We start from the raw sequence: 25,709 nt of genomic DNA on the forward strand, positions 1-25,709 counted from the left end.
GCAAATTAACACGATCTCAGGTGTATGGTTTGCAGCCAATGATCTGGCAAATATCTTGCTTTCATTTCAATTCAAGAAAAGAATCAGAGGGCCTCCCCGGTGGCACAGCGGTTGAGTGCTGGGTTGTGAAGCTGCCCGCAGCCTCTGCAGCGCTGGTTAGATTCCAGGCCACCAGGCGAGGGTCCCACACAGCGCGAAGACCTCTCCTGCTGCCCGCTGCTCTCCTCAGCAGTGCACTTTGTCTGTCTGCCTGTTATGCTCTCCGCTCTCACTCTGGTGAATTGTCTCACCCTCCCATGCTTCTGACTGTGCCCAGTGCTTGTATAAATAAAAGCTTTTAAAAAAAAAAAAAAAGAAAAGAATCAGAAATAGTTTTAATTCACTTAATAGTTAATTCATAAGAAAACCAACATTTACTTATAATTCTTTCTCTGGGCTATGTTAACTCTCTTACCTGCTACAGTTTGAAGAGATCTGAAATCTAGAGGACATTGGACATTACAGAGAGTATTTTACTAACCCATTATATAAAAGACATCATCATAATGCTTAGGTAGAAAGAGCCAATGGTGGCTAGGATGCTGGAGTGTTGGAAAAATGCATGTGCTCCCAAGAGTTAGAGATAAGCACTATAAAGATTCAGGCACTAGCCATTTTAATGATGTTTTTATGGGTCCAGTAGTGAAAAGACTGCCAAAGATCTCTTTTTAAACTTAAAGACAAAGGTGAAGGCAAATAACTGCCACTTGCTATTTTATTATAAAAGGCCTTCTAATTCTCTTTGGATTCTGGAGGTAACACATTCATTCCACATCTAGGATGTTACTGCTCCAGATCATTTTCATGTGACATGGAAAATAGCTGGCCTTTAATGTTGTGCAAAGCAGTAAAGATTCTGCAGTAGGTCAAAGCAGTTAGGAAAGCAGCAATGGCATTTGTGCCATATTACACTGCAGACCCTGTGGTGTTAGAGGTGTCAGTGCTAGGAAAATATGCAGTACGGTGCTTATGAAAAGTCTCAGCAGTAGAATCACAATACAAGCCCTTAGGATTTTTTCAGTAAGGTAATGACATCTGCATCAGAGAATAATATATCCTTTGCAACACTGCTGCTTATGGATTTCCGGGCCCTTGAAGAAATAGAATGCTTGATCCTGGATTCCAAGTAACCTTATATCTTCAACACCCTTTCTTGAGTTGAGTTTTTATGCCTTTGGTCATGTGGAGATCCCAATCAATCAGCTAAAGGAGGAACAGTCCAAATTTAATTCATGAATCATTCAGTTCAAAATAGGGAAAAAAACTAAAAATGAATTATAGTAAACTTTAACAGTTGTCCTTAAAGTGAGTTCAGAGAAAGAAAAAAAAAAAAAAAAAACTCCCCTGACAGGATTCTGAGTAGTGCACCTGATCATGTACATTGTGTAAAGAAGTAGTCTAAGGTATTGTAGTATATGGGTTCTGAGTCAGTGTCCAGCAGTTAAGACATCTGGGGCTGGAAAGAAAATAATTGGAAAATTAATGAAAGTAAATCAAGAGTGGAGGCATGCAGATTGACATATGAGAATGATCATAGAGTGTGAAGACTTTTGAACCACATCTTAGTGTCTGTATGAAAGCACTCTCCACAAAAAGAGGCAAAGACTACCAAAATGTCCTAGACAGTTGACTTTAGCCAAGCTTCATCATCAGTCACTTCAGAACTGGGTACATGAACCAAGAGGCCACAGTAGTAGAAATGGACCCTCACTGACATGAACTCCCACTTACGAAAGCTAATCTATATATTTTTGCCTCTGATTATTCAGTCTATGAGTAATAGAAGACAACAGTGAGTCCATAATATAATACTATTTCTCAAGTACATGAACTGACCACTTGATGATAATTCATCTACATTGGACACCTTTCAACCACTGGTTCATCCTGATAAAGATATTAGGGACTCCAATCTCAAGGAAAACAAAAACAAAAATGAATGAATGAGACTACATCATATGCAATAGCTTCTGTATCACAAATGAAACTATCATTAAAGCAAAAAGACATCCTACTGAATAGAAAATATTTGCACATATATTTGCACATATATCTCATATATATATGAGAAAATATTTGCGCATATATCTCATATATGTATATGAGATAAGGGCTGAAATTCAATCTATAAAAGAACTTACAGAACTTAACAAAAGGAAAACAAATGACCCAATCAAAAAATGGGCATAAGGCCTAAATATACACTTCTCTGAAGAAGACATATGGCAAACAGGCACATAAAAAAATGTCCCACATCACTTACAAGCAGGGAAATACAAATCATAAGTACAGTGAAACACCTCCTCACTTCAGTGAGAATGGCCTACATTATCTATCTATCTATCTATCTATCTATCTATCTATCTATCTATCTATACACTCAGTCATCTTCTGACTGCCCATCCATCCATCCATCCATCCATCCATCCATCCATCCATCCGTCCGTCCATCCAACCACACATCCATCCATCTGTACTAGAAACAACAAGTGTTTATGAGGGTATGGAGAAAAGGAATCCTAAGACACTGTTGGTGAGGTTGTAGACTGATTCTCTTCCTATGGAAAATAATTTGGAAGTTACACAAAATATTAAAAATATATCTACCATATGTTAGCAATCCACTCATAATATCTATCTAAAGAATACAAAAATCACTAATTTGAAGGGATATATGCACTCCTAAATGTATTTCAATATTATTTACAACAACTGAGTTATGGAAACAACTTAAAGGTCCATCTACAGAGCAGCAGATTACGAAAAAATAATATGGCATATATACACAATGGGATACTACTTAGCAATAAAAATGGATGAACTCTTGCCATGGATGGAACTGGGGAGTATTGTACTAAGTCAAACGGAGAAAGACAAATATTGGATGATATTATTCATATGTGGAATACAGAGAAACAAAATAAATAACAAAACTAAACTACAATAAACCCATGAAATATGACTGCAGAATTGAGACTACTAGAGGGGAGAGGGGAAGGGTGGGGGACAAAATGGTAGGGAGCTAGTGGTCTATGGTAAAGAACTATGGGTACTTTGATGGTAGGGATGGTGTGGCAACAACCATCTGAAGAGGTATGAATAGATTCCCATAAATCATATGCCTATGATTACTAAATAAAGAAAAAAAATAAATGAATAAAATTAAAACTGAATTGTCCATGTGACTCCAAAATGACAGAAAATACAGAATGCTGGTTCTAATATATTACACTGCAGTCTTCAGTATATATGCTATTTTTAATTCAAAAATTTAAAACATTTCCCCCCTAGGGGAATCTTTCTCATCGTAGAATAGGATTAAATAATTTTCAGGTTTTCATTGTCATAAACCAACATGTATATATATACCACATTAAGTTCACCACTAATTCCAAATCTATTCTTCATCATCCTATTGTCATCTTTTCCTGATTTTCCATCCTCCTTCCTGCTTCACTCCAAGAACAATTTTTAAACATACCACAGAACAGAATTTTGTATGCTTTGCATGCATTATGAATGATTGTGGTCACTGATGCTAAAGTAATGCTATCATTTAACTTTTCTTAAAATTTTACATAAATAAGTATGGATTTTATTTTATAACATAAACATGCATACCATTCCACAGTTATATCGCAAAATATCCAACTAACTACTAGTAATATGCCATTGATGGAAAGCAACTCATAAAAATATTTTCCACAATGGATCTCAATTCTAATTTAAAGGCAACAGAGGTATTTTCAATATCACCAGTATTATTGACTATGGGGATTTGGTTAGCAGAACACAAATAAATTAATTTAGAATGATATAACTCAAAAATATATTTTTGAGTTTTATATATTATATGTGTGTATATATATATATATATATATATATATATATTAGGAATAAACCCTAAAACATGTGCAATATTTACCCAAATTATGTCTGCATAGGCTTTTTCTAATTTTTTGTTTTTTTTTTAAGACTTATTTATTTATACAAGCATTGGGGTACAGGCCAGAGGCTCGGGAGGGTGACAGAATGCACCAGAGACAGAGCAGGGAGCAGAACAGGCAGAAGGAATGAAGTACACTTCTTAGGGGAGCAGCAGGTAAGATAGGAGAGGTCTACCGTACCATGTGGGAATCTCCCTGGCTGAAGGGAATACAACTGGTGCTACAGAGGCTGCAGACAGCTTCACAGTGCTGTGCTCAACCAACTGCACCACAGGGGAAGCCTTTTTCTAGTCTTAATGATTCAACTCCTAATATTTGATTTTGTGGTGAACTGGAATTTTATGATTAACACAAGCTGCCATGGTACTACGTATAATTTGTATCTCCTAAATTACTCTTGAAGTACCCAAAGTCTACCTAAATAGCGGGGTTATCTTTGGCTATGGCTCTTAAAGGGAGGATGTGAAAATAACTCGGAGTGAAAACGCAGATTTATACATTCTACCACCCAATTATGCCTATGTTAATATCAAAAATGAACTGGGAAACTATATCATTAACAAATATTCAAGATAATTTTGCTATAAGTATTCCTCACATGCACTTTGAGAAAATCAGCTCTGAAATAAATGAAACCGCTTTTCCTACCAAATGCTAACAGGTTACTTTTCAGAATATTTGGTAAACCTTCCAATTTGTACCTAGAGGAAGAAAACTGAAATGAAGAATTGTCGGTCACCTACATTTAAGATTGCTTTATTACTCAGGATATTTTCTTACAGCATAGGAAACAACAAACTTGCTGACTCATTGTGATAAAATAAACAAAAAACAAAACATATTTTCATTCTTATCTTTAGAACCCCATTGAAAATATTCCTTTTGAGATACCAGCTCCATTTATAATATAAATAGAAGATAATTTCATTATTGGATGAAAAAATAATGTTTTCTAATTGTAGAACGCATTAAGGCACCTGAAGTAATGCTAGACTATCAGAAACATTTTTGTATTTGCAGATTTTGTTTTAAATTTAGAAAAGAAAATATACAGGTCCAGAACACACATTCTGGATGATGCATTCAAAAGACAAATCAAATTTAAATCTTACTTTCAGCAACAATGCCCTTTCAAACAAATTTTCTAACCTCAGTTTCCTTTACTGTAAAGTAGGGAAAACAAGATCACATCCTCATATGCTTTTTATGATGATTACATAAGGAATACACTTAAAATATTTAGAAGAATCCCTGACATATACCACATATGCATTAAGTGCTGTTTGTTACCTTTCTATTTGAAAATCAGGCAAAATAAGAACAGTATAAAAATAAAGGTTTATGTAATTTCATGAAAAAATCCATATGTGCTTTGAAGGTAAAGCCTTTGACTCTTTCTGGAGACTGGTGGAATAAAGAATTAAATTCTTGCTGCCCAGTCATTCACATGGCACAAGAATCAGAAAGGAAAAAAAAAAAATCACTTTCCACTGGCATATCAGAGAATTTACATCTCAGCCAGCATGGCCACTGGGCTAAGCCCCACTAACCTCCTCACTAGTTCAACACATCAACACACTTCCATCTGAGGACTTACTGTGTCTCTACCTTATGGTGAATATTGCAGGTTTCACTTTTCTTCATTCAGTTGTTTGCTACAGCTTGCCCCTTAGAGATTTGCCTGGTTAAGCAAAATAAAATAGCAGCTGCTTTGAATCTTTCATTTTTTAAATTGCTTTTCCTTCTTAGCACTTATCACTACCTGCCACTAAGTTATATGGGGTGTTGGGCAGGTGAGTGGTTGTTATCTAGTTTTCCTAGTAGTATGTAAGCTCCATGATACCACAGATGCCAGTTTTGTTCCTTCTGTACCTTCAGAATGCAAAAGAGTCTCACAAAGTAGGTGCTCAAAATTGTTGAACCAATGAAACTAAATAATGGATAAGAGTGCAACACAGAAATGATTATAGCTTCCTATTTATTGCCTTGAAAGAATAAAGTCAAATTATCATTACTTTAAAAAATTAAACAAATTATTCTGGTAGAAGCAAGCAATAAGGTAGATCACAGGCTGTTCACACTCACTGAGGAAAAAAAAAAAAAAACGGGAAGCTAAAATGCATTCAAGCTTGTACCCCAAAGAAATGTCATAGCACCATATTAAAAATGAATAAAATATTAGAGAAGACTATGTGAATTTTTTTTTATGAATTGAAGATTTACCCTTTCAAAATAATCAACTGAATTTAATAGAACAATTTCTATTATTTTTAGAATAGAAAATAGACATTTTTTCTGTTATATTTTAAAGAAAAATTCTATTTTGATCAGGCTGATTAAAAATTTTTGAAAATTGGGCCTCCCCTGGTGGCACAGTGGTTGAGCACTGGGCTGCGAAGCTGCCCACAGCCTATGCAGCGCTAGTTCGATCCCCGGCTGCCGGCGAGGGTCCCACATGGCGTGCAGACCTCTCCTGCCACCCGCTGCTCCCCTCAGCAGTGTATTTCGTCACTCTGCTGGTTCTATTCCCCACTCTGGCTCTGGTGAATTCTCTCACCCTCCCACGCTTCTGACTGTACCCAGTGCTTGTATAAATAAATAATCTTAAAAAAAATAAAAACAATTTTTTTTGAAAATAAGTATAAAATAGCATTCTATCAAATACTAGTGAACACATTTATTTTCTTAAATGTATTGCGATCCCTGGGTTAATTTTCAATATGGACAGAAGTTACTCTACTTTTTATTACATACCACTATGAGAGTTAACTCTCCCATTTCTTCCTCTCCTCATATGTTTTCTTTTATTAAGAAATAATTATTATCACTTTATAAATTTAAGAATATTTATCTGGATACATTTAATACAGCATAATAGTTTGATTTACATTTATTGTAAAATGATTACCACAATGGTATCTATTAAAATCCATCTTCTCTTAAAGATACTAAAAAAGGAAAGAAGATGAAAAAAATCTCCTTATGATGGCTTGTAGGCTTTATTCTCTTAATAATTTTCCTATATACCATCATAGTAGGGCTAACTATGGTCATTATGGTATACATTACATGCCTAGGAATTATTCATCCTATAATAGGAAGTCTATGCTTTTTGACCACCTTCTTCCAGTTTTCACTTTCCCCACAATCTGCCTCTGTTGACCACAACACTTATCTCTTTTCCTATGAGTTTATTTTTTTTTTCCTTACTAGATTCCACATGTTAGTGGAACCACACAGTATTAGCCTTTCCACATCTGACTTATTCTTCTTAGTTAATGCCTTCAAGATCCATGCATGCTGTCACAAATGGTATGATTTCCTTATTTTCTTTGGTTGAATATTCCAACACGTGCTATATGCATGCAGCACAACTTCTTTAAATATTCATCTATTGATGAATAGATAAGTGTTTCCATGTCTTGATTATTGCAAGATAATGTTGCTATCAAAATGACTATATACTTAGCTTATAACTTATCAGATTCAAATAATGTAATAATTGAATAACTATACTTTTTAGTGGAAGGAATAAGGTATGGTGAAAAAATAATTAAATTTACACAACAGGAGAGGGTGGGATATGCATACAGGCATTACAGTGTAACAGATATGTGACTTTGAACAAGTTATTTAACCTGGTCAAAACTGAATTACAGGGCCTCCCTGGTGGTGCAGCGGGTTGAGTGCAGCACTGTGAAGCTGTCCACAGCCTCTGCAGGGCCAGTTCGATTCCCGGCCGGCCAGGAAGATTCCCACATGGCGCCACAGACCTCTCCTGTCTCGTCCTCTGCTCCCCTCAGCAGTGTACTTCAGTCCTTCTGCCTGTTCTGCTCCCTGCTCTGTCTCTGGTGAATTCTCTCACCCTCCCATGTCTCTGCCCTGTACCCCAGTGCTTGTATAAACAAATAAATCTTAAAAAAAAAAGACTGAGTTACAAATCCTTAAAGTGAGAATAGTGTATAGTACATAGAATGTTTTGAGCTAAAATGATATATATGGGAAGTTATAACATATATGTTACATAATCATATATGTATTACATATACATTCATATAATTTGCATAGTTGATATATGCTTGAAGAAGTATTCTAAAAATATTATTTTTCTGTTTTAATGATGAAAGAAATGTATGAGTTAGAGAGACTAACATATGAGTGGCCCCATATATAAGCTCCATTTTCTTTATCCCTTAAAGTGTTGGCAAAAATTGTAATAAATTAAGACTATTATCTTTCTTAAAGGAAGGAAAACTTCCTAAAGATATTTAAAAATCTTTCTTAGTAAAACTATTTCATCTAATACATAACTTACTTATTTTGTCTAATATTGAATCAAATTGTAGCTATACTAAGCAGGTAGACATACAGGATTTGTTATTTTTTTTTTTTTTATTTTGCTAGTCCCCTAGACTGAAATCATTAAAGCCAATTTAGCTTGAAACATAGTTGAAAAATTCTAGTGCTGGAGCACTGATAATAACCTGGAAATAATATAAGTTATGCTTCACAAGGTTAACTTGTGATTAATGCAGTAGTTATTGCGATTATTCTCAATTCACAAATGTGCATAGGAGAATCATGCCTTTTTTTTTTTCCTGAATTTAAGCACTTAATTTCTTACCACATGTGTATGAAGACAGATTGTGCTTTCCTGAGCATTATATTCTTTTAGTCAGATTTTTGCCAGCAGCAGATAAAATGAAGTCATTTTATGCAAGAGAATAAAAATGAAGTGTTTGGCCATTACTTTCAAGGTAAAGTTATGTTTATTAACAACAAAGAAGAGCTATAGTAGAAAGATGGAAAATAAATCAAAATCCTGCTATTTCCTTTCAAACTAATGAAAAATTAAAATAACTTTTGTTTAATTCTCATATATTTACAAAATAAAGAAAAAGGAAACATGGTGGAGTTAGACCAAGCATTAAACTCAGAAACTTAACACTATTATTTATCCCCAGCTCAGTATTCTCTGTACTCACAGCTGTCCAACTTTGATTTTTCAAAACTCTTTTTAAACAATTTTAACATAGAAGAAATGGGATGTAGGCAGATTCAGGGGGTGAGAGTATTCCCCAGAGACAGAATGGGGAGCAGAGCAGGCAGATTTACTGAAATACACTGCTGAGGGGAGCAGCAGGTGAGACAACTCTGTTGTGCCATGTGGGTTAGCTCCCTAGCCAGGGACTGAACTCAGGGTATAGTAGTTTTAGCACAGAGCTTTATCCCTTAGGTCAGTAGGAAGGTCCTGTCCATCTTTGAACAAGTGACTTCAATTCTCTGTGTTTCTGTTCCAGTTTCTATGGCAAAATATCCTAAAATATTTTGGTGAAAAACAACAGTATTGCTTATGAACCTGCAATGTGGGCAGTTCTCCCTGCTCTGATATATCTCTGCTAAACATCAGCTAGGGTGGGTAGAATTCTAGAAAATATAATCATGTGAAGAATCACTCACTAACTCACATCATGTCTGGGGAAACTGAAACAGTTAGGGGTGGCAGAGAGTTCCATTAGTACTACTCTGTTTGTCTGAAGTCTAGCAGCATGATATCTTTTCAGGAAATTCTCCTTTATCTTATATAAAAATGATCAGGTTGGATTAGATAATCTCTATGGTTTCTTTCATCTCTGAAAGTCTTGTTAAGTCTCTGATTACATGAAAACAAGAATAGTTTGAAAATGATCTGAGACAGCTAACATAATGTTAATCATTGGGATAGAGGAGGACTTCAGAGAATAAGTAACTCTGGAAGTATATTAAGCATCTAAATCAGCAAATAACCACATTTTTTTCAGTATTAACAATTATGTGTTATTGCAAATGCAAGACTACTTTTAAAGGGTGCTATTTCCAGGACATAGGGCAGATTAATTGTACCATAACATTTAGACTTGCTGGGGCCTCCCTGGTAGTGCCGGCGGTTGAGCACAGGGCTGTCAAGCTGTCTCCAGCCTCTGCAGTTCAGATTCCATCCCCGCCAGCCTCCGAGCAACCCACATGGTGAGCAGACCTCTCCTGTTTAGCCCACTGCTACCCTCAGCGGTGTATTTCAGTCAATCTGTCTGTTCTGTTCCCCACTCTGTCTCTGGTGAATCCTCACCCTCCCGCACATCTGGCCTGTACCCCAGCTTTTGTATATATAAAATAAATCTTAAAAAAAAAAATTAGTCTTGCTGCTTAACAACAAAATTATTATCATGACTTATTTACATCTTTAATATCAGATGTGTATCAAGAGCGGTCAACACATTGCTATTGCTAGCATTAACAAAGCCCCAAAGTATTAATGTGTGTATAATATTTCAGCATATTACCAATCTGTATAAAATATGAGTCAATAAAATATAATGCTTTTTTGTGTGCCCCGGATAATTCATTTGACACTAACTGACTAAAGTATAAGAATCGACATTACCAATGACAAATTGTCTTTAGTGGCAAAAAATTAATCTGTCTAGAAATCTAGCAGACAACACGTATTTATCAGTTACGATGAGTACAATGGAAAAAAACAAGGAGAGGGCCTCCCCGGTGACGCAGCGGTTGAGCGCTGGGTTGCGAAGCTGCCCGCAGCCTCTGCGGCGCCGGTTCGATCCCCCGGCTGCTCCCCGGCCACCAGAGGAGGGTCCCACATGGTGTGCAGACCTCTCCTGCCGCCCGCTGCTCCCCTCAGCAGTGTACTTCGGTCCTTCTGCCTGCTCTGCTCCCCGCTCTGGCTCTGGTGAATTCTCTCACCCTCCCGTGCTTCTGACTGTACCCAGTGCATGTATAAACAAAAACAAACAAACAAATAAATAAATAAGCATGCCTCTATTAAAAAAAAAAAAAAAACAAGGAGAATCCAAATGAAAGTCAAGTGAAAGGAATGCAACTAGAAAGAGATGTACTAAGAAGTCAACAGTCCATAATTGTTAATACTTAAATATTTGTTTCATTTCATAAATAATTATTTTGCTATTACTATTTACTTAGAAACCACTATTATATATACAAAATATTTTATTGCTTTGATTTCTCACCATCATAGTGATATTAAGCAAAGCATGAACATCAATTATTCCCATTTTCTTCTGATAGTTATCTGCTTTTGCTAGTTAGATATATCTGGAAAAGGCAGAGGCTTAAAATGCCATATCATTTCTCAATCTCAACCTTGTAATTCATACCAGAACATGTATATGAGGATTGCTGCAGGCTTGATTTGTAATAATAAAAAAAAGTGGAAATGACTCCAATATCCAAAGTTGGTGAATGGATAAATTAAATGTCAAATGTTCATACAATCAAATGTTATTTGACAAAAAAAGTAATGAAGTACTGATATATGCTATAGAATGGATGAACATTTTGCTAAATGAAAGAAATTGATCAAAAACTAGTCCATATAATATGAATTCATTTACATGAAATGTCCAGAATCTACACAGAGAGAAAGGTTAGTAGTTGTCTTAGGACAGGGAAATGGGCAGAAATATATGTACTAATGGGAATAGAGTTCCTCTTTAAAATGATGGAAACTTATATGATAAGATTTGGTGATGGTTGCATCACACTGTGACTATGACCCACACCACTGAATTATATATCAAAAAAGTTGCTAGTCACAAAAAGAAAATTCTATGTTGAGAAATTATCACAAATGATAAAAATGATTTATAACCAAAAATTTTAAAGAAAAATGAATTAAAAAATTGCAAAGATCAAAAAAGTATAAGATCATAAGAATGTACTATTAATAGTTGAGATTGTTAATCATAACATAGTATTTGTTAGTGCAAAGTAAAAGACAAAATTTTATCTATAATAAAATCTACTTATATTTGAAAAACAGGATAATTATTAATATGCCAAATGCTGTCTATATTGTAGTAGTGTTAGTGATTTTTATTTGAATTTTCTTTCATCTTTCTTAAATTTTCCAAATTTTCTATAATGTATAATTTTAATAAAGAATATTTTAATTAATAAATTTATTTATAGATTCAGATGTGCTATCAATAAGTGAGTACAAAACTAATGACTTACTCTACAAAATCATTTAATACTGTTTAATGATGATTGAGTTGATAAATGTCAATATTTTCATTTAATCTTCACTATTTCAGTTAATAGGGTATTACATGAACATTGAAAGTAATTGTGTATACAAAATGCTCATTGGTATACTTTATTGTATTTATAAATTAAAATCTGAGCCAAGTGAGTTCAAAATATCAGTTGTTTTATCACTAACATGGTTTTAAGGGAGAAAAATAATAAAAAAAAACTTAAAAGACTATAGTCACATTTTATATAAATGTATTAAAAGTATTTATAGTCAATTTATAAATGTAAATGTATACATTTATTAAATGTATTTAGAGTCACATTTTAAATAAATGTATTAAAAATCTCCAATACATCCTAGGTCTTTTCCCCACTAATCAGAAGAATATGTTATAGGCAATAAAATAAAATATTGACTCTTTATTCCAGATTTAGAAAATAACATTTTATATTTGTCTATAGTCTTGAATTATTATGGAATCATATTTTTTAGTAACTTAACATTTAATTTGCAAGGGAAGCAACAACATAAACAGAATCTCTCCTGTGAACATTTGTTTATCCCCTAAAGAAAAGAACAGTGTATAATAGTACAGTCTACTTGTTATGCTTCAACTGTCCAAGTCAAATTTTGATTCTATTCACATAGGTCTTAATGACTGATGAATAAGAAAATAGATGTTGTTGTATTTTTTTTAATAGCCTAAAGGTTTGTTACTGCTGAAGCTGTTAATATTGAGAGTAGTCAAAAAGCTGGATGGGACCCAGAGAAATCATTATTCAGAAGAGGTGAACTTCATGTCTTAACTCTTGAAAATACTCCATAGTCAGAAATTTATAACCCTTAAGTAATCTTTTCTATTATTTAATACACAAGGAATCAAGTTCTAGTTCTGTTTCTATTTGAAGTTTTTCCTTCTTAATTTACGTCTAGCTCCTCTCATTCAGTCCTTAATAAAATAATTAATAAAATTTTAGACAAAATAAATGTGTTTTATTTCTGTTTTCACCTCAGCCTTAATGAATTCCTTGACAGAATGCATACCCATAATGAATGGAGATAACATGCTCCTCTTGGAAGATTTGCATAATTATTCTTGTGCATCATGGTTGGAAAGAACTTACAATTATAGCCAAGTATTTTGGAACTCCCTTTCTGACCACAAAACTGGACAGGAACACTTGATGCAATACTAGAATTCATTCTAAGCATAGTTAACATCAATCAACACTCAGCCTGCCTTGCTGACAAAACAAAAGTAACCACACTAATAATTCTGCTGGTGTTACATACCTATGTATCCCCTAGGCAGTCCTTGACAGCTATAAGCAATTTCTCGAAAGTGCCTTCCTTAAAAAGCTTTAGTGCTATAGTCAGTAGAAGATTTAGTATAAGTTAATGTTACATGAAGACTTCTTCAGACACTAGTCGAAAATATTAAAGGGTTGTTGAAGGGAGTTGCTGGTTTTTGTGAAAGGACTGGACTAAAAGTAAATTTGGCAAATTTATGACACTAAAAACTGTGTACTAATAAAATAATGACCACGACAGCAAACAGTAAACTAATGAAAATATACTGGGCCTGCTTCTGCCAGTGATAGTGGTTCTAAATCTGAGAAGTACTTCCTAATCATCTAAAATACTTGTTAGTTTTAGCCCTGGTATGGGTTTTTCAACCTTAGTACTATTAGCATGTGTGACTGGATAATTATTTGTTGTGGGAAACCTTCCTGTGTACTGCATAGCAGCATACTTGTCTTCTACCCAACAAATGTCAATAGCACCTTTTTGGTTATAACATCCCAAAATATTTCTAGATTTTGCCAAATGCAATCCAGGCCACACAGTATTCCTCAGTTCATAACCACTGTTAATCTACTCAGTACTAGAATTACAAATTACCCCCAATACCCAGACTTGTGTTTAGAACCCCACGCATAGGATGGTCAGGTACGTCTGAGCAGCTGCCTCATACTGTCGTTATTAATGTTGCTATTGTTGAACACTCAATTCATTATTGGATATTTTTGAAATATTTTCTCACTTTTGTCTTTGTTGGTATAAAGAAAACTAGGATTTGGGGATGTATAAATAAGTTCAAATCCTAGTTTTTGACCCATTTCATCTGTACAGAATTAGGCATTTCACTTAAGGTTTACTTATGTTTTATGCCCAAAGGAATTAAATAGATATCCAAGTCTAACCACTAACTGGAGGCTAAAACAATCAAGAGACCAAGATGCTGGTGCTTACATTAATTTATCCACATCTGGTTTAAGCCAGAAGCCAGAATCCAGAAGTTGCCCATAGAGGAGCATCATTGATATCCCAAACCAATCACCAGAACTCAAAAGTTAGATGACAATTGATAGGAATAATATGCATTAAATGTCCATAATATTGTGAAAATAAACCTATAACATTGTGTGTATTTTCTCACTCCATTGTTCATGAAATCTAAGGGAAGGTAGCAGCCATTACTCTCGAATGGAGAGACCCCTGACTAGGAACAGAAGTTAATAGTCAGTGAGGTGCTTAGATCCTCTTTCCCAGAGTGCACAAGCAACTTAATCCTGCCAATCTCCACATGAATGAACTTGGAAGCAGATTCTCATCTTTGAGTTGCTTGATGAGATCACATTGGAGTAATACCTTGATTGCAGCCTCATAAAGCCCTAACTTGACCAACTGAAGTTATAAGATATTAAGTGTTTATTGTTTGAATACTAGTTGTCAACACTAGTTGTTTGTAAATTGTTAGATAGTGATAGATGACTAATGCAAATACAGCAGCAAACATGATCTACTCTTTCTTCTCCTTTCAATGATTATGATCATCATCACCGTGTCCTCACTTCCCTCTCATATGAACTGAAACCATTAGTCTTCTGTCCCTAAACGTGGCAAGATGACATTATCATTTTTCCTCTAAACCCCAAGCCTTCATATCAACTGTCATTTATTTTTCACAGTCAAAATTGGATTTGAATTAAAATAATCATTATAAAATTATCAGTGATCTGATGTTGATGACTATTACTTACTATTCCTAGCTTATTTCAATCTCAAGAGCAAAAACACAAATGTAAACCCTAAGTACAGAATTTAATTTCGGGATCCTAAAGCTACTGACCTTCCTCTGTATCTCTATCTTGTTTTAAAAATCAGTTTCTTCACTGTTAAAAACATCTCTTTCAACATATTTTTTTTAAAGATTTATTTATTCATTTACACAAGAACTGGGGCACAGGCCAGATGCTCAGGAGGGTGAGAGGATTCACCAGAGACAGAGCGGTGAATAGAACAGGCAGACTGATGAAATACACTGCTGAGGGGAGCAGTGGGCAAGACAGGAGAGGTCTGCCAAGCCATGTGGGATCCTCACCAGCCAGCTGGGATTGAACCCGCACTGCAGAGGCTGCACAAAGCTTCACAGTGCGCCGCTCAACCGCCTGCGCCACCAGGGAAGCCCTACAGATTATTTTGATGAATTAAATGACATTAATCCATAAAAGTTTCCTAACCTTATCGCAGCTGTGTAGTAAGTGTTCAATAAATATAAAGGTTTTTTGATGATGATAGCTTAATTTCTTCCTCTTCAAATCCCCTTTTCCTAACCACCTGTGGGTAATTGGTTTTATTCCTAGACATCCACTTCAAGCAAGTCTCTGTTCTAAAACCATTAAGGAATTCATAAAAATTAGTTCTTTTCTCCTTTCAAGTCCCCAAAAGGATTCACTTACTATTTAACTGCCTTTGGATAAGGATAAGACCAAATGACATTATGGAATTAAAGATCCATTGCTTATAACTAGTTCAAAAATCAATTAAATAACTTCACTTTTTCTCTATTAACTAGAAAATTGTCTTCATGATTAAAAATATAGGGCCTAAATCTCAGACACTGAATCACAGCTTTTTAATTTTTTTTTTTAAAGAAAGAATGTCAAAAAGAAAAATGGGCTAATATATCCTAGGTTTTCTTTAAATGGGGAAAAACACTTTTTTCAAGTTTCAAGTTTCACTTAACAAAATTAATGGTATCAATGTACCTAAGCTAAAAGAAATTTCTACTTTATTTTAGACCTGTCAGCAACTTCAAGGGCTGAGTTCCTGGGAATAAATAAGTATCAATCAATCTGTTGTCTAAGAGCAGAGTATTAAAAAAAAAATCCCCCAAAATTGAGCTACCCAAAAAATTATTTTATACATATCTTTAGTGTTACTTTAATCTATGCTATTGGGTTAAGATGTTTTGTTTTGCTCAAACACAGTTAGTTAACATGCCAATCTCTTATTAGCTATTAATAATTTACTGTTAATTAGTGCAAGTAGGTCTTCTGAGAATAGATTTCTCAGTAACTCAGATTTGATAAGAAGAGTAAATAAAGACTGAATCAGAGTATCAGATATGAATGTAGCTCCGCTGAAAAGAATCCTGTGCAGCAAAAGAGAACCATGCATCTAACTGGGGAATAAGATTTCTAGTAAGCTATTGGAAATTTCAAATGCCCAATAGAAACTTGTTTTTCTTATGTTTTATGTTTAGAAATTATTCAAAACAAAAGATTTATGAGTTAATTCCAATAGGTTATAATGTATACAAACTTACTCTATGTTGTTTATGATATTTGTGACACAAATATCATAGAAAGTTTTTATTTTGTTATGGTAGTTAGCTCTTTATATTTGAAGGATTTACTGGACTTGACCAGCTACAAAAACATACAAGTTGTTCACATGATTTGAAAATATAGTCTTGCAGCAAGTTTGAAATGACAACACAAGCAGTATTGGTTCACTGTCACAAAAACAAGAAGAAATTGAACCAGTCCTAAGAATTCACTTTGTAGCTAAGGAAATGGTTTTCACAAAATTGAAAATATGTCCCAAAGCAACAGTATTATATTTCTTAAGCTATTGCTGTTACTGACATAGAATGAATTCTTTCTATAATTCTTCTGTGCCTTGGTTGGTGACAAAGTGGTTACTAGAACAAATTGTAAATAGCTATTTTCCAGGCCTCCAAACATACAAAAAAAGAAACTCTCATTTGAGTGCCACCTGCTTCAATTATTAAATGGGTTTAAAGTCACATGAGTTAGTACATAAGTCAAAATGAAATTCAATATTCTATGAGCACAACTGTGCAGAAGTGAAATGTAGTGTTATCATGTAATTCCAATAATGGTGGAAATAAGATTTTGTTTCAGTGGTTACAAATGAAAGTTGGTATATTGTAAAGAATTCAGAGTTGGAATAGTAATACTCCATTAATATACAATTTCTTGATCTCTCTGGGTGCCAGGATCTTTTTCTATAATGTGAGGGAATGCCATTAAATGGTATCAAGTATTTCTTTTACTCTTACCATTCAAAGATCTATAAGTGCTGAGACTATTAAGGAGCGATTCATGTAAGTAGGTAACATTCAACAGCAAAAATGACATTTTGTCACATATTCTTCTTCAGAGCTTTTTTTTTTTTAATAGACTTAATTTTTTTAGAACAGTTTCAGATTCACAGGAAACTTAAGTAGGCAGTTCCCATATACCCTTACCTTCCAGGCACACAGAGCCTTCCCATTATCAGTGATCTACATGAAAACAGCACATTCATTAAAACTGATAAACCTACACTGACACATCCTTAGTTCATAGTAGGATCTATAATTTATATGAGGTTTTACATTTGGTCTTGTAAATTCTGTAGATTTTGACAGAGGTATAATGACATGTTGCATCAATGTTTTATTGTATCAATAGCCAGATTATTCTTTGATGGTATAAAAGGGTATTAGAATAGTCCTCATAGTGAGTGCCAAGCAATGACATTCACATTTTGTTCCTTTGATGTTCTCTTTAAAAATTAAATCCCTATACTATAGAGCATTTGTACATGCATTACCTTACAGACTGTTCTTTGTTTATCTCCCACAGCAAATTACCTGAGATGTTCTATACCAAGTGAATAGCAATCAACAATTATCAATATTGAGTGGGATAATTCAAGTTTGAACAAAGGAGATAACACATTTAAAAAGAATATTATCTTAAAATTTTCATATAATGATTCCCTGAGTAGAATGTCCTCTCTATTTGAATAATATCCTATTATGTGGTTATTATGAAAAAATCATAAATACCACCAAAGTAGGGACAGGGGGACTGAATAGAGCATTGCTTGTATAAAGATCACATTACTAACTGGGGCAATAGGCTTTGTTTTGAAGACTTTCTCCTAGTGCAATTATATATTTTAAAACATCAAATGCATTATTCATTCATCAGGAGGAATATCACCCAGCAGGCAGGGATTTTCAAAGCTTTATATTTTTTTCCAGTGGAATGGGACTTTTCCAGTGAAGTGATCAGAGTGCTTTGAACATTTTAAATCTAGCCACAGGGTCTTCTTTCTTCTATGGATAGTATCCAGAATTGCTTCATCTGTTGAAAGAACTCCTTTCACTGTAGAAAACTTTAATTCATTAGGACTAAAACCCAGTAAGATTCAGGTATGTTAGTACTTATGAAAGGTACAGGTGTGAAGAATATATTTATCTCTGTAAAATTGTGGTAATTAAATAATAATACCTAAGTTATGGATTATTCATAATAAATGATCCTCCTCCATACCATCTCTTTATTGTACAATTAAGGGGATACTGCGCCCACCCCAAAATATGCCAAAACCCTATTATGGAAGGGGATACTTGCTCCTTTATCTTTGATTGATCTTTATCTTTAATTTATTCTAATGTAGGCATTATGTGTTTGAGGTGTATCCCGCTCATGAAAGAATAGGGAACAGAATAATTGCAAAGAGAGCTAATAGAGGAAGAATCTATAATCAGGTAAAACAAAAAGACCTATGGGGGGATAAAAAAGGTTGCTGCATTGAAAAATGTTTTCTTGGGCGTCCCTGGTGGCGCAGCGGTTGAGCGCTGGGTTGTGAAGCTGCCCGTGGCCTCTGCGGCGCCAGTTCCATCCCTGGCTGCTCCCCGGCCACCAGAGGAGGGTCCCACATGGCGCGCAGACCTCTCTTGCTGCCCGCTGCTCCCCTCAGCAGTGTACTTCGGTCCTTCTGCCTGCTCTGGCTCTGGTGAATTCTCTCACCCTCCCGAGCTTCTGACTGTACCCAGTGCATGTATAAACAAACAAATAAATAAATAAATAAAATACATGCCTCTTTATTTAAAAAGAAAAATGTTTTCTTTATCTCTGTCAGGAGAAATAGTTATTTCTTCTTTAAAGATACTTCATTAAGTGGAGTCACAAAACTTGCATATTGTTCATAAAGATATTATAAATCAAGTTGCTGACATAAACTCAAACTTAATATAGTTTCATAAAACATAATTAGTGAAGGATAAGACATTCAAATAAATGGAAGCTCAAAGGTATATGTCGAAGTGGGTGAAAGCTCTTGATACCATCATCATTAGTGCTTCGGATGGTTCATTGTCTAAATGCTGTCAGCTAGGTTTACATGTAATGACTTTAAATAGCTGGTGATGCTATTTAATTTTCAAATATCTATTCTGACTGTTTATTATCATCATTATTATTATCATGAAGTTCTGCTGCACTACAGAAATTTACTAAATAATTCTTTCTGTCCCCAACAAGTTAAAGAACATTATTTTATGCAGATAGCTGAATGCAAATATAGTATCAATCAAGAGAATAAAAACCAAAATTTCTGCTGTTTTGGAGTTTAAATATAGCTTCCAGGGCATGTTGGTAAAGATGATAGCTAGAAGATAACAGATAGATAGATAGACAGACAGATAGATAAATAGCTAGATAGATGAATAGATAGATGGACAGATAGATACCTCATATGTGATAACTTCTACCAATTATTACTTTCCAATAAGATACTGTTGATCATTCATGTAGATCAAGCATTCACCAAACATTGGCATATATTGATTTAAGTATTCTCATATCCTAAAAAGTGAGGAAACTGAGTCTCAGAAAAATTAAGTAACTTATTCAAGGACAGAGATTTAGTAAGAGTTTGAGGTGGTGCTAGTATCCCAGTTGTATGCTCCATAGGTCTGGCCTTTCCCATAGTTTTACTGATCTCTGGGTCTCAAATCTCTTTGATTTCAAAATAAGTTTTTCATTGCTGCTTTCTGATTAACAATACAAATTTTAATAGATGCTTGATTATTCTGATTTTATATGTCATATGGTGACACAATTTCAACTGTAGGAAAATATGTTTTTTAAGTGTAATTTTTCTCAAGGAATGTAATTTTCAAATATAGAAATCACAATATGAGATGATAAAATTTCAACTAATAACACTAATAACCAGTAATTCCTTTGATGTAACATTATTTTGCTGCAAAGAAAGTTTATTATGATAATTACTGAGAATTTAGAAACAGGAAGATTACTATTCTATGAAAAGAAAATTATCCCTGGTGATGGTATATTAAATAAAACTTAACCACTTCAGGGCCAAGATGAAAATATTAGAGAGTGAGTTCAAGCATACAGATAATTAGTATACCATCAAGAATCAAGGGATTTATTAATGATCTATTGAGGACATTTAGACCAAGTGACTTGTTTTAATATTTGTAACTAATTTATAAAATATTTTTCAAATAATTATAGAGTCTTTAATAAAAGAATCAAATATGTAATACCAGCTAAAACAAGTATTCATGTGTACTTAGTAAAAAATACTAAGTATGAAACCTTTTTAAGAAATTCAGTAATTCTTAGTTTTATATTTATTAAATCCTACATGATAAAATTCTAAAGAATAATAAGAATATATGTAAGTAAGAGGCATGGTAGGATAATGAACCTTGCATGAATAATGTGGTTGGATCAAACAGACTTCTTGATCAAAAATCACATTGTGGGTTGACAAATTAACATATTGCTCAATGAAACATGTTACATTTATTTACATTTACTTTTGGAAAAGGCCCTTTTACAAATGTAGGAAGTTTTTCTCTCTTTGATTCCAAATATTTGGTGCAAAGTAATTTACTTAAGTCATCTTTGAACTGTTTATGAAGAGTACCGATAATTTATGCATTTGTAGCCAAGAATTTCATTATCACATGGTTAAACAAAATGTGTTAGATCTGGGGAAAAAATAAGCTTTCTACCCAGAGCCCACATGCTGATGCTAAGGATTCTTATTTTTTAAGATTATAAATAAAAGATCTATTTGCTTTTAACATTAGATAAAATTAAGTCTTTATCAATACAAAAAACATAATGGGGAAATGTGCATACATGGTAAACACTAAAATATTAACTCAGGAAGCACATGATTTAGTTGGATAATTGATAGAGAAATTTGTTTTAATAATTTAAACCCCCAAGTGCAGGAGAGTACATCTGAAAGTTAGAAAAACATACCTAATGTTTATATTATGTCTGATTTTACCAATTAGGATGAAAGACTCGTTTACTGTAATAAATTTGACAGTTTCTACCATTAGTTTCCATTCATATATTTATATTAGCCACAGCAAAATGCTAACATACAATGTTTTCCTTCATTGCTAATGATAACAAAAGGCAAGGTAAAACCTGACTCTAAAGTGATACACACATAAACTTTGAAAGCAATTTAAAAGGAGTTAGCACTTATAATTATTTTCATTATTTGGATTTTATTTTCTACTTCCTGTGTTAGAATAGATAATTACATCCTAAAATATTTTAAATAAGATTATCATTTTAATATAAAATAAATCAAAATGTTTCATACACCATTATAATAGGATAAATGTAAAAGAGGCATAAAATATGAAAGGAATAAAAATAAAGTTATCAAATGCCAATCATGGTAATCAATGCACTTAAAATTCAAAAGATGTACAATAGGACAATCGTACTTGACTTTTTTCACAGATAACTTATATTTAGTCTTACTTGCCTTCTTATTCTTTATCTTGACTCTCAGAGTACAGACAGAAAGGTTATATTTCTATCATGTTTAATAAATCAAGTGAAAACATTATCCTTAAATTATGTATAAAAAGCTACTTACCTGCATGGAAATCTATTCCCACAGCAAATGAAGTTCCTGATATAGGCATCAAAGCATCCATTTTGTCACTTGGTTCCAGAGGTATTCCCCTGATTCCTTCATGAACAGAGTACATCAGAAATGACTCTATGCCTAAATTGGGGATGGAGGGAAAGCCCAAAATGATATTGAAATTGTTCTATTAGCATTATTTTTAAGTATCTTAATTTAATTCATACACTAATCTTAGCCCTTTATATTAATTATATATCATACTTCTGAAAAATTTTAAGGTAGGTACATCTGTGTTTCTCAAACATCAGAATTTGATCCTTTATGTCTGATTAACATACAGTGTTTTAAATCAATGTATTTCAATTTAATTAAGTAATTAAAGTACAGATTACTGGACCCGACCCAAAAAGCATGGAAATTGAATTTCTTAAAAGTTCCCAGATAGTGGTGATGCTACTAGTCTGCAAACCATATTGTCCTAAACACTGTGATAAAAATTTATTGAAAGCTTGCCTGGTCTCTTAACCAAAAATCATCTGATCTTCTCTAAAAGCCTAGCATCTCTTTGCTTAGTGTGATTATAAAGTTGGTTTTAGATTAATATATTACTGTTATTTTTCTAATAGAGTTAGAATTAAGAATACCAGATTCTTAATTTTTTTTTTAGTATCTTGTTTTTTCTAGCAAAAGTATATCTTAACCTGTGTTGTATTGAGAAGTGACACCAGAAGTATGCATGCTGAGGTTTATAAATTAGTCTATTATTTTAGAAAATATTTATATATGTACATAACTTAAACTGGTCCACCTGAGGCTCAATGTGTCTCTACTATTTCTTAACTGTGTGGTTTGTGCAAGCCAGTTAACCTCTGTGTCTCAGTTTTCTCACTTCTAATATGGGGATAATAAGAAATTTACTTCATGAGATTATTATGAGGATTAAATGAATTAATGTAGTTAAGGTGCATAGAAAACTCTCTGGTACATAAGTGCCAAATGAATATTTGATTTAAAATACAATACATGATAGGTTAACAAATATTCTTATAAAATTGAAGCACTTTTTAAAAATAAAATTATGGTCACTGGATAGGAAGATTAATCTAGAACCAAAGTCCTTTAGGACTAATAAACAGAATCTATAATAAAAATAGAAATGTATATTTCATAGGCTCCAATTCTTTTGAAGTGCTTTTCTCCCTCATGTAAACAAATGGAGATCTCATTTCCTCTCTTGTATTTTCCCTTAAATAATTGAAAATAAGTACATATTACAATAACATAAATTACATTCCATTAACCATAGCCAATGAACCACTGATTTTTACTAAAATATTTGCCCATTCAAGTTGAAGGTAGCTATTAATAGATTTGATTAAAAGTTTGATAATAAACTGCTATTACAAAATAGTTACTAAATAGTAATTCCTAAAATAACTAGAATTTTAGTAAGTTTCACAAGAAGAGTGATACTTTATTTCAGATACATTAAAAATTCTACATATGTGAGACTACCCATGTACAATTGTCCTAATTACAAACAATATTATTTCTCTTTCTAATCTTAACTGACAGTCTAATTTTCATCAAAGAAGTAAATGCATCAAAACTGAAGCTTTTTAAGATTTCATACCTTGACATGACATGCGATTCTTTTGGAGATAATATCCCACTGTACACATGCAAGTTCTTGTACTTTCTGATGTTGGCAAACAAAGCTGAGAGCATCCACCATTATTTAGCTGGCAGGAATTACTACCTACATGGTAGGAAAACAAACAAAAGACACATAAAATTCACTGAAAAATAAAGAGTATCAATCAATATCAATAAGTTGAGTCAATACTTAAGCTTATATTGATTTCTAAATGTAGTTGGTTTATACAGGTTAGGATCATAGTTCATTTCCCTGAATAATTTGAAGTGGCAAATTATGTCTGAATTCTGTCTTTCCAAAAGAGCAAATGGAGCGCTAGTGCAGAGTATAATGATTATAAATAATATTATAGTCAATTTACTGTATCAATTTAACTGTGAATTTAAAATTGTTAAGAAACTAGATCTTAACTGTTTCTAACACAAAAAGGAAATGATAATTATATGATATGATAGAGGTATTAACTAAGCTACACTGATAATTATATTACAATGTATTAATGTATTATTTCATCATACTGTATATCTTAATCTTGTTATGTCAATTATATGTTAATAAAATACATTTTAAAATAAGTAACTAATTTAAGTAAATGAAGCTGCATAAAAAAACTTCACAATTATTGAAAACCTAAAGGAAATTGATTTGTCATAAATAGGTCATAAGCCCCTAATACTTTAAGATCACAGAAATAATAGAATATTTTTAATTCTAAATTTCACATTAACTCTACAGTTACTTTCTTTTCAAGTATAATGCATCTAATGTATTAAATAAATCGTGATTATATTACTAGCTCAATTCAAAGATTATGTGATTAAAAGAGAGGAGGTATATATATTTAATATATAGATATAGATACATTTAAGGCAAGAAATAAATGTTGCCATTCTTAGCACCATAATTCTGCCAAATTTTTTAAAACACACTCATAAGAATCATCTAACTAATTGACATACCAATTACTCCTGTGTAGTAGCAATGACAAATATTAGTCAGGTAATCACAGGTAGACATTCTATAAAGATACACCATTCAATTTACTATACCCAATGTGCTAATTAAAGCCAGTATCATGAAGTTAAGTAATTTACAAACTTACCCAGCAAGTTCATTAAATATCTAATTTTTACACCATTTTTATTATTCTAGGATGTGCAATGTCATTTACTGGATGCTCAAGGATTGATATGAAGTATAAAAAATCCAATGAGAATTACAAAGCATGATGAAAGCTATTTATAATAGTCCTCTATGGAAAATTCAAAATACCAGTGCAACTCATTAATTCTTATCTCCTGAATTCAAGATAGTCTGATGGGATTTAAGTGTTCAATGGAAATTGTCATGAGTTCTGTCAATTTCTTATAGTAGCCAATTCAGTCAATGCTGAATTTTATCTTATGCATAGCTTCAACCTAGAATTTGATTGCCCTGAATTTTTTAAATGATTGCCTGTATCTTCTGTATAAACTAATGAAGATTAATTGATTTATTCCCCATTGTCAAACTTATAATACTAAAATAAATTTTCCAACTTCTGGTTACATAAATAATTTGAATGCATATTAACACCATGGTAATATATAAAGGTACTCATTTAAATGCAGATTTAATTTAACTGCCATTGAAGACTGAAAGGCAGGGAACAGTTTGACAATTTATGCTTAACTCTTAAGGTTTGAAGAAACACAAAATGCAGGGTAGAGAAAACAAATGAATTGAAGAAGTAAAGAAAAATAGAATAGGGAAGAGAGTCAATTCATATAAATTTGATAGTATCACAAATAAGTAAAAAAGAAGCATCTGAGACTGCACATTTTTAATATAAATTCACTGATAGTAATACATATTGTATTACCTTTATTTTTTAATATCAAAATCAACCTATATTTACAGTTATGTTGTATAGCAACAATATGCATTGCATATATTATTAGTTTAGCATAGGATGCATTGATAATGGAGCAGAGAAAATTTTTCAGAGTCA

At 33.1% G+C, this 25,709-nt stretch overlaps 1 protein-coding gene across 1 annotated transcript in view; it reads right to left on the reverse strand.

Moving 5' to 3' along the window:
* LRP1B (LDL receptor related protein 1B) overlaps positions 1-25,709 on the reverse strand; it is a gene marked incomplete at its 3' end in the record, with an annotated part of 1,731,654 nt that overhangs the window by 458,227 nt on the left and 1,247,718 nt on the right. Inside the window, exons 34-35 of the mRNA XM_084254814.1 lie at positions 23,696-23,821; positions 22,069-22,200 (exon numbers count right to left, since the gene is read on the reverse strand). Coding sequence (XP_084110940.1) covers positions 22,069-22,200; positions 23,696-23,821 — 258 coding nt within the window. The remainder of the gene's footprint in view (positions 1-22,068; positions 22,201-23,695; positions 23,822-25,709) is intronic.

This window comes from Talpa europaea (genome assembly GCF_964194135.1).
Source record: "Talpa europaea genome assembly, chromosome: 1".
Classification (NCBI taxonomy): Eukaryota; Metazoa; Chordata; class Mammalia; order Eulipotyphla; family Talpidae; genus Talpa; species Talpa europaea.